A 15342-nucleotide genomic window follows, 5' to 3' on the forward strand; every position below is an offset into this window, starting at 1 on the left:
TCTGCAGCACAGAGGAAAAAGATACATCACAGGGTTTTTCCTGCAAATCTAACTCAAACATAATTTGTTAAAAATAACAGCATGTGATTCGCTGGAAAAAATGCGGAACTCAACTGCGAGAACAGTGCGGTATACAGACAGACTAAAGTATCTGAACTTATTAAAATGAAAATGCTTTGGGCCATTTATCTTAATTGCCAGTTATGTGTCATATTGTATTTCCGTGGTTTAAGGACAGCAGTGAATGGTTTGGCACACAGTAAACTGGAGCAAAAGACAGAAAATAGTGCCTCCAGTTCTATTCATTAAATGGAATATCGATTCTGAATTGAATCAGCACTCAGGTATCATGATAGTATTAAATCTGGAGATAAGTATATTGTTTCAGACCTGTCAAATAAACACTGTGATTTTTCACAGCCTTTATTTTGTCTTGGTATAAAATGGAAATCTTCTTTTTTTACTTAAGGACACAACACTTTAAGGTCTGTTCACAAACTGTACGCCGCATCACACGTTCTCCAGCCTTTGCCACCTTTGTGTCAAAAAAATCCAGGGAAAACCCCTGTATCACGCTTTGGATACACACACAGTACTTGTTGTGGACTTGATATGATGAGTTCATTGTCGGTTTGGCTCTACACATGAGATTTGTTGACTATAATCGTAATGTAGATCACGGGCAGCCATATCTTTTAAATTATCTTACTAGGAGTCATTAGTTAGACACGGGGTGGGTGTCTCTCACACTTATAATTGTCATCTAATAAAGCCATCAATGATGCAGCCAATTAGAGAGTAGAACACTTCTTCTTTGGTATTATAATATTGTAACTCCAAGGCAGTGCTTCCCCTCGCTCACCAGGAGCCACACATGGTGCTGCAGATGCGGCCGGACCATTATGAAATTACATGGACCATCATTTCATGACATTAGCCACAAAGCCATTCATTTATCAGACTGATGAAGCCGAGTGTTACGTACTGCATGATTGTAAAGGGCCAGAATATGAAAGAACTTTATCTACACCCTCTCAGCTTTCTGCATGTTAATCTTAACAGATATCACTTTACTGTGGATGTGGAGCATACTGCACTTTTCAGTAACCGCTCCTTCTCCTCAAACTTCATCGTTTCTCTCAAGTGAGGAAGAGGAGGAGGAGGAGGAGGATGGGGGGGGGGGGGTGAATTCTTCCACAGCGTCTGAGTTCTAAAGCGCGACGCAGCGTAATTGCCATATTTGGCAGCCCCCGGGGGTTTTCGGGCTGATCTTAATAAAGCTGGATCTGTGTTCAGTGGCCTTAAAAGGAGCTGAACAGAGCAACCAGCACCTGTTTTACATCTGCGGCAGCCGTAGCCCAGCGCGGCCTGATAACACAGCGGCAGGAATCAGAGCAGACACACACACACAGAAGAGGAAGAGAGCGGAAGTTTAGGGGATTTCTACGCTCTGATGTTAACAAGACAATAAGTTATCAGCTTCAAACTAAACAGAAGAGGAATCTTACATCAGTATTGTCACATTAAACTCTTCACTGATCACACACACACACACACAAAGCGGCTTTTGTCCCGGCATCCCATCGCTGTCATCTCCCCCTTTTTCACTCAGCGAGCGCTACAGCTGAAAGGATTTTCCTCGTTGCCATGGCGAGCCATTGATAACAGCGTCGTCCGTACAGTACAGTACAGCACAGCAAAGCCCAGGCCCCCAACGTACCCTGAAACCCGCCCTCTGAGCAAGAGACTCAGCGGCGAGGCATGTTTCCCCCCTCACATCTTCTCCGTTTTGAGTTTTTGAAAGTATTTGAAACGTGATAGCGGTGATATCAGTGTTTAGTCGGGCAGTCGCCCATCCGAGCTGGAGACGAACCAGCGGACGGACACGGATGGAAACAAAACCAGTGACTCAAGCTTTCGTTTAAATGTTTTCCACATTTTTTTTTCTTCTTTTCCCCCACTGCTAATATTTCACCCTGTTCCTAATGCTGTAATAGTTTATTGAATCACCAATGCTATTATTTTTGCTGCGGCACACCAGCTTTCATTTAATCCGTGTGTAATTACATGTGAAAATATAAAAAGGCCGTTGAAACTGAATGTGTCGTGTTGTTTGTCCTCTAGCCGAGCACGCTGCCTCAGGGCACGGTCAACATGAACCTCTGTACGGACGTCATCGACGCCGAGCCCAAGACAGGCCAGAAGAACTCGCTGTGCATCATCACCCCAGAGCAGGAGTACTTCATCAGAGGAGAGAATAAAGAGATCATTAATGGGTAAGGTTGTCTTGATGGCGGTTCAGGTAGAATAGGTTGCACACAAACACGTCATAAACACCCACATCCATCTGTCTTCAGGTGGAGCGAACAGCTGGTGGTGTACCCCCGAACCAACAAGCAGAACCAGAAGAAGAAACGCAAGGTGGAGCCTACGACCTCCCAGGTAATCCTCCTCCTCCTCCTCACACACCAACATTACTCATTCTCCTGTCAGATGGTTTAATTCTCATCATTCATCACTTTTTTTTGCCAGGAGCCGGGTCCAGCCAAGGTAGCGGTGACCGGCTCCGGTATCCCCGAGGCCGAGAAGGTTCCGGACTCTAGCTCCATCATCTGGCAGGAGGAGCTGAACCAGAGAGAGGCTGAAGGGGCTGCAGTCTGGGCCGCCGCTGAGCTGCCCCCAGAATCACCTCTGCCACCTATAGGCAAGGAGGAATAATGTCATCCTTTGTACAACTGCGTGTAGTCCTTATTAAGTGCTTTGAATGTTAAATTAGAGTGACAGTAGAGATAATAATAGACATGATAGAAATAAAAGTGTGTTATTTAAAGGTGATAAGAAGCTCATAAGCATCCTCTGTCACTGTTGTCTAGGAGACTTTGCGTCTGTGGGTCAGGGGTCTGACGCGGGATCAGTGAACGGTGACGAGGCGGACCGAGGCGGCCTGCCTCTGCACGGTTCTGTCCCACAGCCCCCCAGCGACCTGCTCTCCCCGACAGGCTCCTGCTCCAGCCTCGGGGGCGTCCCCCGCTGCCTCTCCCCGGCCCCCAGCGACCCCTTCCCCTCCGGCAGCTCCTTGCTCTCCAACGGCTCCCACATCAGCGGCTCGGTCAGCTCGCTGGACTCGGACGCCAGCGGCAGCACGGTGACCAGCACCGACAGCCACCCGGCCACCCACAGGGGCGGCCACGGGTACAGCCACCACGACACGCCGAGATCCCGGCGGCTGGAGGCCGAGGCCAGGAAGGCAGAGAAGAGGGGCCGGTTCAGGAGCCCCGACAGGCAGGAGAGGGAGGCCGTGCTCAGCCCCGAGAGGAGGTCAGTGACTGCTGCTTGTGCTTCCATAGCTGTGCATCTAAATAGCCCCTCATCAGTTCAGTGGTTCCCAATCTTGGGAACTTTTTGAACGCAGGTATTAGTCGTTAGTATTTTCAGACTCAAAATACTGACAACTGTCGGTTTGTTATATTATATTTGGTTAAGATATCCACACCCCCTTTTAGAATGAACTGTAATAATTATAATCTACTGACTTTTTATTTAATACAATATTCAGGTCACAGTTTTAATTTGCGCAATACCACCAAATACCAACAGGAAGTCATGACATTGACGTCAGCCTCCGCTCTACTTGGTCTTTAGCGGTAATTAGTAACTAGCGTGTTAAAACAAGATCCAACTTATTATACCTGATAGCAGTTAAGACCAATTAAAGAAAAAGCTTAGTTTCATACAAGCTGTAACATTACTTGTTAAATGTTCCATTCTTTCATCGAAGTGGCTCAAGGAGAAGTTTGGGCAAAGAAGCGATGACGTGTCTGGTTGTCCCGGCAACCAACAGCTGAGTCTAAATAGGAAGATACACTTATTTTAGGTGATTAAGCGATTAGTTTTCTTTACTGGAATCTGCACTTACTTGTAGCTTTTTTTTGTTTTTAAACAATATATTATTGGCTCAAAAGTGTCATAACACAACACAGATATAAAACAAAAGACAGATTTTCCAATTTCACAGTACCGTACCCTCCTTGTCCTAATTTCCCCTCTAACCAGGCCCCTCTGGCCCCACTGTAGCTTTAAATGGGAAGGGAAAAAAAGATTATTTGTTATTTACATTCACACGCAGGTCAGATTGTAGAGGAAGTGATATATTTAGCCGTGTAACACTTTGCCGTCCTCGTAGACAGGTGAAGTGTTTAATCTGCCTTTTTTGATTGGGCCCCATGAAGCAGGTTAGCAGACTGCTTTCTTGGAATGCCAGCTCGGCTCTCGCAGACACCACGGTCTGGAAAAAAAAAAAAAAACATGAGCTGGGCTTATCCTTTTAAAGGCATGTAAACACACACACGCACAATCCTGTGACGCACAAAAAAGCTTTGGATTCACACACACACACACACACACACACACACACACGCTCTCACATCTGTTGTGGTTTGAATGGAAGGGGAGGAGAGAAGACTGTATTTGGTGAAATGAAGACGTACAGGGATTTCTTGGAATATGTGTGTTTTTTTTTTTTGAGAGAATCTATCACTTAATAATCACCCCCTCCCCTCCCCCGCCTGTTTTGTTTTGCTCTTTATCAGCAGTCATCCTCACTGTAATTATAGATCATATAAACACACAGCATCTATAGTTTCCATTCAGTAATCTGCTCCTGTGCTGTTGCCGGAGAGGTCACAGGTCTGTCACACACACACACACACACACACACACACACACACACACACACACACACACACACACACACACACACACACACACACACACACACACACACACACAGACACACAGCAACATTTCAAACAAACCGAGCGGGTGAGCGGAGGTCATCTTTTTCCTCCCGAAGCCAGCTTCCTGTTCCATCCATCCCCGCCTGCCCGCCACCATGCCCCGAGAGGGAGAGGAGGAAAATAGGAGGAGTGGCTCAACATTCTGCCCCATAAACATGTTACTTGTCCACACATTTGTGTCAGTGTAGGATTAAAAGTGAAGCAGTTGTCTCACAGTCTGTAAAGACATGCCCACACAGCAGCTGCCATTTACTGTCATCTGTGTGCATCTAATAAAAAGCAGGAAAATGCACCCAAAAGTAATGATGTAAGAAAACAATGATGTCTCACTCCCTCCTGATATTTTCACTGATACAGCTGCATGAAGATGATGTCAGCAGTAGAAATCCAATCTGAATCCTTAGATCCTTTCACTTCATGTGTGTGTGGACTGTTAGATGTTAAAAAAAAACAGATAGAATTTGTTAATAATAAAACTGATACAAATCTACTTGTAGATTTACTGTAAGAAGGGGGAACGCACTCTATGCTTAATTAAGGCTTTAATTGCATTGTAAGTTTTTAATTATTTTCATTATTGATTAAACATTTTCTTGACATAATAGATTTGTCATTTTAAAATGTCAGAAAATGGTGAAAAAAATGTCTCAAAGCTTAAGATGCAGCCTAAAATGTCGTGTTTTGTCTCGACCGACAATCCAAAAATATTTGGTTTATTACTGAAGAAACCAGAAAATATTAAAAAGAAGGAGCTGGAAGGAGAGAATTTCAGCTTTATTTTAAATAATGTTTGCAGCTGTAATAAGTTTTAATTATTTATTTTTTCACATACTTTATTCAAGGATGTGTATAGTAAGGCAATCAGTACTTCCATTTTTTTCTATTTTTGGCAAATCACAATGGAAGAGAAAACACACACACACACAAAAACACACACACACATCCCTCTCAAAAAGTGGTACAGTAGCTGTACTATACACACTATTACAGTGTACTAACTACAGTGTGATATCAGTTTGACAGACAAGTGATGGACAGAGGACTAGGTGAGTCTCACTCAGGAGGCAACACAGACAGATTGTTGAAATGTAAAATTAAAGTTTGCCTTTTTTTTATAAAATGATCCTCTGAGATCCACTGAGTGCATATGAAATATTATCAAGGCTCAAGAAAAACACCACATCCTTTAGCCAGGCAGACAGATGGTGGGATAGGAGATTTCCATGGAAGCAGTATTCTACGACGTGCTGAAAGAACGGTGAAAATAACTGATTTTAAATCCATCAAAGAACAGACAGAACCTTCTTTCTTATTATTACTCACTGCTGTTCTCCAGTGGTCACCCAGCTCCTTACACATCACTTGAGCTCTTTCCATAAAGGTCAAGTCATATCTGAATAAAGCTGTGAGGTAGTTCCTGTGTCATGTAGTAGATCCATACTCCTGTATGACACACAGTCACTTTAACAGATAGATGAAGCAAGCAACGTTACGAGCCTTCAGCGTCCCACATAGCAAAACTCCACCATGAGGTTTTCATCAACGTGATTTATCCCTCGATTCCTGAACTGTACGCACAGTTGAACAATAAACTTTATTGCCCAGAATGACATCAGTGCAATGAAACAGTAAACTTCAACTGGAATTTAATAATAATAAATAATTATATTGAAAAAACACACAACTACAACAATGTGTGTGTGTGTGTGTGTGATTACGCGCTAACAAAAAAAAATAAAAAATCAAAATTGGCGCATATCAAAAAACATATACACTAATAACTATATGATAGCAGTATATCTGTGATAGGCCAATATCAGCCAATAAAATCAGCTGACACAAACATGGGTCAGGCTCTAATTTGCTCCTTAATTTACTGACTTGTTTAACTTAAAGCCACAGTAGTGTTGCCACACTGCTGAAACGAAAGGGACATGGACATGTTTGATATACACGAGATTCGTATTGGTCAGAGACAGTTGGAGCATCTTGACATTGTGCTAAATGTAAATTCTTCGTCAGTGACACGGCTTTAGTCAGAAAATCACACAGCGGGTGTTTGGCCGCACCGTCCTCGTCCTCCTTCACTTTTCCTCCTTTACCTTTTAAGGGTCGCAAGCGTTGGCCGAAGAATCCCCCAAAAAAAGGCTAGCGTCTAGGCAAAAAGAGTAATATAATATTTCCCGCCGCCTGTCGCCCTCTTCCTCCCTGTAACGCAGATTCCTCCCTTTTTAACAAAAGGCTTGCGTGGGAGAGAGAGTTGCAGCCGGTGGTGTACTGTGACACAGTTGGAGGAAGGTTTGCAGATGGACACCAGTGAGCGTGGGCTGCTTCTTTTTTTTTGGATCGCATATGATTGAACTGTTGACCGGTTTCATGAGCAGTAACTCTTTTTCTATATTCCATCATATTGTCACCCTCATGATTTGTGTGAATCTTTTACATTCACAGTATAGACATTCACAGCTGGTGAAATCATCCAGAGAAAACATGACTGCACTAGTAGAAGCTTAGACGGCTTCAGGGTGTCCTATCTGATATAACAGCTGACATTTAGATTGAAATACATGATGAGGACTAAGTGTCTACACTGAGGGAATTTAGAGAGAGCAGAGGTTAAACTAATAATGTTAAAATCATCAATCAAACTTTATTTATATAACAGCTTTCATACAGGTTAATGCAGTTCAAAGTGCTTCACAGTTGATTGACAAGCTGATAATATAACAGAACAAGTGACTACATAAAGAAAAGGATTAAAAACAAAGAACTACAGGGTTAAACCAGTAGATAATGAGGTAGTAGAAGTAACATGTTCTAATTCCTTCCAGCTTATTGCTTTGTTTTTAAAAATAAAAAGATGCCATTCATGTCCACTCAACCAGAAAACTACAGTTTGTGAGTTCATGCAACATGTTGAGTGATTACGTTAAAGTTTAGCAGGGCTGAATGTCAGCTTTTGGTCGAATGGTGACCTCACACAGCACAAAATATGGAAGTTCTGGGCGCCACGGGTATTAATATTAAGAGGAGAGAGGAGGGGAGTGATTTATTGTAATGTTTAACTTGAAAAAAAAAGTTTTGTTGGCGGCTTCCTGACTAGGCTAAAAAAAGACTTGAATTAAAAAAAAATGTGTGAGTGAATGAGCCGAGAACACAAGCCAATGAGAGAGGGGGGGAGAGAGAGAGAATGATAGAACAAAGCAAGTAAACAAGAGAAGTAAAGTCAAAGTTAACTTGCTAATACAATCAGTACGGTAATGTTCCAAACAGAAATATGTAACTATAAAACGCTCAGCCAATCATATCATTTGGAAACATTCATTTTTCCCCCATTTGTATCTGATTATTACATCCGATCAGTCACGCCAGAGTAAATACAAAGAACAACCTAATGACTGTGTGTGTGTGTGTGTGTGTTGCTTTGAGAAACACTTTTATTAATGTGTGTGTGTGTGTTTCTTTCCAGTCGCTCCGGTGTCATTGAGAAGCTGGAGGCCTTGGAGCTGGAGAACCCGGAGAAAATGGAGGTGGAGGAGTCGGGGCGGGGCACGGCCAGACAAGGCCGGAGCGAGCACAGGCGCTTCCAAAGAGAGGTATGTGTGTGTGTCTGTGTGTGTGTCTGTGTGTGTGTGTGTGTCGAAGCTCACAGTGCCAGCATTGTGCGGCGGTTCACAATAGATACGGTGAGACTTGTAAACAGCATCTTTTAAACAACATCACATGGCGGGACAGATGTGAGCTTTCCCCCCCCTCACTCCTCCTTCTCCTCTATCTTTTCCCCCTTCACCCTCTTCCCTCGCTCTCTCTCTCTCACTCTTTCTCTGTCCTGTCTTTGTTTTGCTTGTGGGTCAGAGGTCAGCGGCGTGTGCTATATTCATTTCCAGTTTTCCATTCTGTGGTGGGAATCCCCCCGATGATTACGCTTCCCTTTCCCACCCCCGGCCCACTCTGCTCGATCAGACCGGCTCAAACCCCCGACTCACTCACACACACACACACAGAGTCAGACTCTGTTAAACTGTCACTAGAAGATATCACACGTACAGATACAGATACGCTAAGACTTTCAAACAATGCTCGCACAGATTTCGAGCCGGCGAGTCGACTCTCACGGCGTCACTGTGTTTTCATTCTCTTTGGTTCAGCGCTGCTCTCTGCTCTGAGTTAATCCTCACAAGACATGAGGGTTCAACATAGAAGGAGCATTTAGTCCACACAGCACATTACGTTCCACCTTAACACACACAGAACAAGTTAGATTTTACGCATCCAGCTGTGACTTTGCAGATTTTATGTGTTCATATGTTATTGGAACCGAATAAATGTAAACTAGAAATGTCAGTGTTTCTGTTTTGTTTTATGTGTTTGAGTGTGAGGGTGTAAAAATAACTGTGTGTGTGTGATCTTTAGGAGCAGAGACATGACGTGGGTCAGGGTCTGGATTTCCCCTCCACCCTGCCGCCTCTGAGGAGAGCCAAGTCCCTAGACCGAAGAACCACCGAGTCAGTCATGACAGTGAGTGTTAAATCCTTCCTCTCGCTTTTATTGAAACGGCCATACCGAAGTCCAGTCTCCATCTTCGCAGCATCTTGTGTGACCAGCACACAGGTTACTATGAATATAAACACATGAATAACGTGCACCGTTGTCAGTAGGGTCCGAGTAATATTAGTTTTTTGGGGCAGATACTGATAGGCCTGTCACAATAATTACTTTACCAACTTATTGTACAATAGCATAAGTACCAACATCATCATGTCTATATATGGACGATACATGGACATGAAATTCATCATTTTTTACCTTAATATTACCACACTTCACATTAGCAGCTAAGAGGCTATTCATGTCACATTGGCTAAGTGAGTAGTGTCCTCCATTCCTCACTGTGTACGTCCTGAGTGGAGACTGCAGAAGAATTAAAGGTAAATAACTCTGTCCCCAACCATAATGTCAGTCTGTGTTTTTACACAAGTGTAGCCCCCCCCTCTCCAATCTCACCCCCGCCCCCCTTTCGTTATTATACAATTATATTATCACTATATCAGTGGTATAAAATTATTTTCAAATGACGATAATATCTTTTATCTGGATTATTTCTGGGACAATATATCATCCAACAAAAGTAGTTATCGTGACAGGACTAGATACAAGGAGTAAAACAATTGGCTGATAATATAAATATATGTGCAGAATATATACATAAACCAACCCTTATTTTTGCAGTGATCCCTCAAATGTGGTTATCAAAAACTTGTGACAAAGATATGTAATGGTGGTATGATGTTTTACAGTTTAACAATAAACTATATTGTCTCAAATGACATCAGTGCTCTGAAACAGTAAACTTCACTGGGAATTGAATAATTATAATTCGCTATGAATAAAAAACATGCAGACAAACCAACAATATACATAAAATGCTGCCTGTATAACTTTAAAAGAGAAAATCTATCTTGCTAACTGACAGCTTGCCAGCATCAAACTGTTGTTGAGAACCTTCAGTAACTGAGCTGTAATTGAATTACATTTAGCATAATCTAGAGAACAAAATGGCAGCGATGAGTAAACAGCTCAGAACAGAGAAAGACATAGAAGAACACTCACAGAGTTACTGTGACTGACCAGTGCCAGTATGTTCCTGGCCTAGCTCGCTGCCTTCTAATTCAACATCTAAGCCTGAAAGTAATACCTACATTACCGAGCCTCTGGCAGACTAATTTTGCTGCACCACTTTCTGGCCTTATTTGTATCCAAGGTGAGGCTGCTGTGGTCAAGGTAGAGCTATAACACATCGGAGTTAATAATAGAGTGAAAACCCAGAACTAGCCACTGTTGTTTACCCAAGGTCTTCATTTTCACAGGACCTCATATGTAAGGCTATATTAAGCATTTTTTGGGTACTATACGACAGAAAACCATCAAAACAAGGTCACAGAAACAAAACCTCAAACATATCACCAGCTTAAAATGAACAAAGAGTCGTATTTTTACACATTCAGCTGACACTGAGCAACATTAGCACTCAATTAAAGTCATATCTTTGGTCAGCTGATGAATTTAAATCAAATTTTCACCCTCCTCTTAGCTCTATTTTGGTCTATGTGTCTCTAAATGCTAAAAGAATCCAACTTTGACCAACAAATCTAATTGGTGGTTTTGTTAATGTTCAGGTTAGATACTTAAAACCAAAGACATTGATCTCTCTTAAGTTATAGAGAGAGTGACAGAGATAATTGGCTCTCTCAGCTAATATATGATTAGCAGGTTTGGACGTGAATTAAAACCTGAACGTGGATTTGATTCTACAAGCCAAGAGTGTTTCAGTGCGTCTGTAGGTCCTTAGACAAAGCCTCTTCTGTTCTGCTAAGCTGTAGGAACCTGGGTCAGCACCAGTGCCAGGTCCTCAGCTCCGTGCAGAGAGGTCGCCGGGTTGTTGTCAGGGCCGAAAAGCCGTGATTCAGTTAGGTAACACAGTTAGGAGAATTAAAGTTTTTTTGTGGACGCCCCTCAAAATACATTCAGGTTTTACAGCAGCTCTGAAAACAGTTTATTCTTGGTTATAAAGGAGAAACTGCCAAATATTTACTGCTCATTTTCCCATAATAAGCTATTAAGTCACACTCATGATACGACTGTATGACTGTCAATCATCCCTGTTGTGTATTACAGGAGGAAACCTGATGTCAGTGTGTGATTTCTATTGTAGTTAATTGCCTTTCCCCTCAAGACTAATGTGTCTCTGGTGTGGTGGTGTGAGGGTGTAGATGCTGTGGGCCAAACCTTCCTGACCCTCTTCTCTCCAGGTTACTCATCCTGCTCCCTCTTATGTGTGTGTGTGTGTGTGTGTGTGTGTGTGTGTGTGTGTGCAGATTTTTGCCCGCTGCGTGTAAAACAATGCACCCATTCTGTGCCGTACGTGTGTGTTAAAAATCTGTGTGTTTGTTGGAGGAGTGAGCCAGGTGTGTGTCTCTGTGTGTGTGTGTGTGTGTGTGTGTGTGTGGGTGTATATCGCATCTCAGCACTGCTTCCCGAGGTCACCGTTCACATAAATGTGCGTGTGTTTGTTAGTGTGTCTCCCACTGTGTGGATAACAGCAGTATTGAGCACTGGGTTCTGCATCCTCAGCTGGAAAAAGCACACAGAAGCAACATGAAAGCAGGCAGAAGTTGCCCCTGGCCAGTGGTTCACATTTAGACTGTATCCTCTGCTTTTAAATTTGTCCAGTCCATTGGTAGGGTCAACTTCTACCCCCCTCCCCCTTCCCTTCAACACATGGTTTGAGTGAGCATGTGTTTTTGCTGCTCTTCATTTTATGACATATTTTATATTGGTGTAGAAAATCCATGTTTTTTTGGGGCAAATGTAACTTTATTTGATTTTTTCAGCACGAGGTAAGTGGTTGTAATCTGTTCATGAAACAAATAACAATGAAATGGTTTGTACTTGTGTTTGACTGCTTTTGAGGTCATCTTGCATGTCTGATGTGCCAAGTTAACACCATTACAAAAAGATTAAAGATGGTTTCTTAACATCTTTTGTCTTTTTTTATTTGCAGCCCGATTTACTGAACTTCAAGAAAGGTTGGATGGTGAAGCTTGATGAGCAAAACCAGGTACTGTATCAACTGTAGTAACCCCTGTTTGTCTGTCTGTATGAATGAATGAAGATCTATAAGATGAGTAGAGGTCTCTGGCACTACTTCATCTACTTCCAAGATGCATGGAGAATGGAAAAAGGTCTAAAAAGGTCAAAGCTCCAGCAATACGTGTAGTAAACAGAACAACTCATGGCCTTCATGAGGGTCATCATATATTACATTACAAACGGCATGTAAAATCAGTACGGCAATAAATATACCAAAAATAACCAATTATGTGTATCCAGACATGTATAAGCCAATGGGGCATCTTCCAAGATGGGTTGGGTTTATGGTCATGTGACTTCAGGCCAATCAATCAGGCAGGAGAGCAAGGGGGCTATCCAATAAGAGACACGGGTGAGACCGTAGTTGGTCCATAAACCAGAAAAGTGTAACTAAAGGAGTGGCACTTAATATATGGTGTCACCCATTTTTCTTATTGGATACTCCCCTTGCCTTCCTGCCTGTCTGGGAGAATGATTAGCATGAAGTCACCATAAACCATGACCATATACCCAACCCATCTTGGTAGATACTTGGTAGATACTGCTTTTTAAACCACCCTATTTAAATGCTGTTTGTAATGTATTTTACGATGACCCTGATGAACGCCAAAAGCCGAAAAGCGTTGGTCTAACAATAAAGTCGTTCTATATACTCAAAGTGTTGCTGGAGCTTTGACATTTTAGAGGATCTAAAAGATCAAACTTTGAACCATCCAGAGAGATTGACCCAGAGCAGTAGATGTATGATGACATTTATTCTTTAAAAAAAATAGCTTTTTTACACGAAACAGTGCGATGCGGTCTTCAAAAAGGGTCAAAAGCAGGTTCAAACAGCATCTGAACCGTTCACCGAAAGCACTCTTGAGTGTCTGTAGCATTCTATGGCCTTTTAAAGAGCAGTGGTCAGACTTTGATGTCGCATCTTCAATGGAGAACGCTTAAAAGTCGAGGGTGGAGCCTGAAGGCTTTAAAATACGTCTTTATATGATGTACAGAGAGTTAAACTGTTCAGCATCAGAACAGGTTTTATTGACTGACTGGAGATTGGATATGTGACTACGTCTTTGTGTCTTTCTAACATCAGATGGATATGATGTGTAGATGTGAGTGGCTGCTTTACAGATCTGTCTTTGAACTTTGTGAAGGCTAACTTTCTCTTTTTTCTTTTCCATGTTGTAGTGGAAGAAATACTGGTTTGTGTTGACAGATCACAGCCTACGATACTACAAGGATTCAATAGCAGAAGAGGTGAGCTTTATGTCAATATTCCCTCCATACTTATGTTGCTGTATCATTTCTTCGTTTATTTTTCACGTGTCTCATCTTTTTCGTTCTCAGGCCTCCGACCTGGACGGCGAGATCGACTTGTGTACTTGCTACAATGTCACTGAATACCAGGCTCAACGCAACTATGGTTTCCAAATACACGTAAGAGTCTTCGCCTTACTCATGAGTGACAAATGTGTTTGTGTGTGCTTTATGTTCTTTTATATGGTCGTTTGTTTTACCATCCCCCACACACACAGAGCTTTGAACTAAAGTAAAAGACTGTAATTTGCATTCTTGTAATTATTGACACTGTCAGAGAAGCACTGATTCAACTCTACAGTATGTTTACGAGAAGGCTACAGTTTGTCTTGTGTTGAATAGTATTACTTTGTAACGTCCCTGCAATGGCCTAATGCACCCAAAGATATTAAAGCGTTAGATTCCAGTATATCAATTTCTCTGTTTTTTGGGTGATTGCTGTAATTTAATAAAGCTTTGAACTGTTTAGACCCAGGAGGGAGTCCACACTCTGTCGGCCATGACGGCAGGTATACGGAGGAACTGGATCCAGGCAGTCATGAAGAACGTCCGACCCTCTACTGCTCCTGATGTGGCAAGGTCAGTACAATCACAGTATTGCACATATTTATTAACTATGATGATGTGTAGTGATTTAAACCATAAAGATTTGGGATTACATAGTCCCAAGAGCATCATTAGAGTTTGAAATGGACACTGGGCACATTAGATAAACCGCAATTAAAATCTTTGCCCTTTTCGTCTTTTGTCTTTCAGCTCGACTGAGGATCATGGTTCCTTCACTCCTCTGGAGGGTCTGGTCAGGCCAGACATCACCCAGGACTCTCCCTCTTCTGAAGCCTCATCCGTGGATAGAGAATCCATCCCGGGTGTCACAAAGAGCCGGGCGCGCGAGCGTCGGCGAGAAGGCCGCTCGAAGACTTTCGACTGGGCAGAGTTCAGACCCATCGCTCAGGCTCTGGCTCAGCAGCGGGCGCAGGAAGCCGAGAGCCTGCACGCAGACCTGGGAGAGCTTGACCGTAGTCGGAGGAGGGAGGAGAGGCGGAAGAGGTATGAGTCGGTGACGTCGACGGATCCCACGTCGCCTAAAGAAGGAGGGAGAACAGACTTTGATGGCGGAGAGGGAGTCGGACACACGGGGCCCGAGTTATTATCGCCTTCGCCTGTGGACAGGCAGCAGAGGGTGGAGGAGGTGATCGAACAACACTGGCGGCAGGTGGAAAAGACACCAGTGCGGGATGAGAGGAGGATGCCTCTGCCTTCTACACTGCAAACCAGAGACACTGCAGAGCTGGAGCAGCTGTTAGACAATTACAAGCAAGGGGTATGTTTACCTGTTATACTGTACATAGTGGACATTTTTGTTTTTCTCTTTCTTCTTGTACCTTACATCAGTATCACATTTTCGTTTCTTAATTTAAATCTTATTAAATGTATTATAGCAGTAACAGCTGCTTTTCTATTTTCTATTGACTTTGAAATTCTCATAAATTTAAGACAGCTTTAGAGATACATTAAGTTGGTTACACACACACCTCCTAACCAATGATTGTCCCTCATATATTAGCTTTGATCATAATGGATCATT

At 42.7% G+C, this 15342-nt stretch overlaps 1 protein-coding gene across 3 annotated transcripts in view; it reads left to right on the plus strand.

Moving 5' to 3' along the window:
* mprip (myosin phosphatase Rho interacting protein) overlaps positions 1-15342 on the plus strand; it is a 45091-nt gene that overhangs the window by 15168 nt on the left and 14581 nt on the right. For all 3 annotated transcript variants that reach the window (XM_062442233.1, XM_062442232.1, XM_062442234.1), the window contains exons 4-14: positions 2125-2276; positions 2358-2442; positions 2533-2704; positions 2874-3318; positions 8266-8392; positions 9210-9314; positions 12358-12414; positions 13626-13694; positions 13785-13874; positions 14224-14333; positions 14511-15078. In XM_062442233.1, coding sequence (XP_062298217.1) covers positions 2125-2276; positions 2358-2442; positions 2533-2704; positions 2874-3318; positions 8266-8392; positions 9210-9314; positions 12358-12414; positions 13626-13694; positions 13785-13874; positions 14224-14333; positions 14511-15078 — 1980 coding nt within the window. The remainder of the gene's footprint in view (positions 1-2124; positions 2277-2357; positions 2443-2532; positions 2705-2873; positions 3319-8265; positions 8393-9209; positions 9315-12357; positions 12415-13625; positions 13695-13784; positions 13875-14223; positions 14334-14510; positions 15079-15342) is intronic.

This window comes from Scomber scombrus, chromosome 21 (assembly GCF_963691925.1).
Source record: "Scomber scombrus chromosome 21, fScoSco1.1, whole genome shotgun sequence".
Classification (NCBI taxonomy): domain Eukaryota; kingdom Metazoa; phylum Chordata; class Actinopteri; order Scombriformes; family Scombridae; genus Scomber; species Scomber scombrus.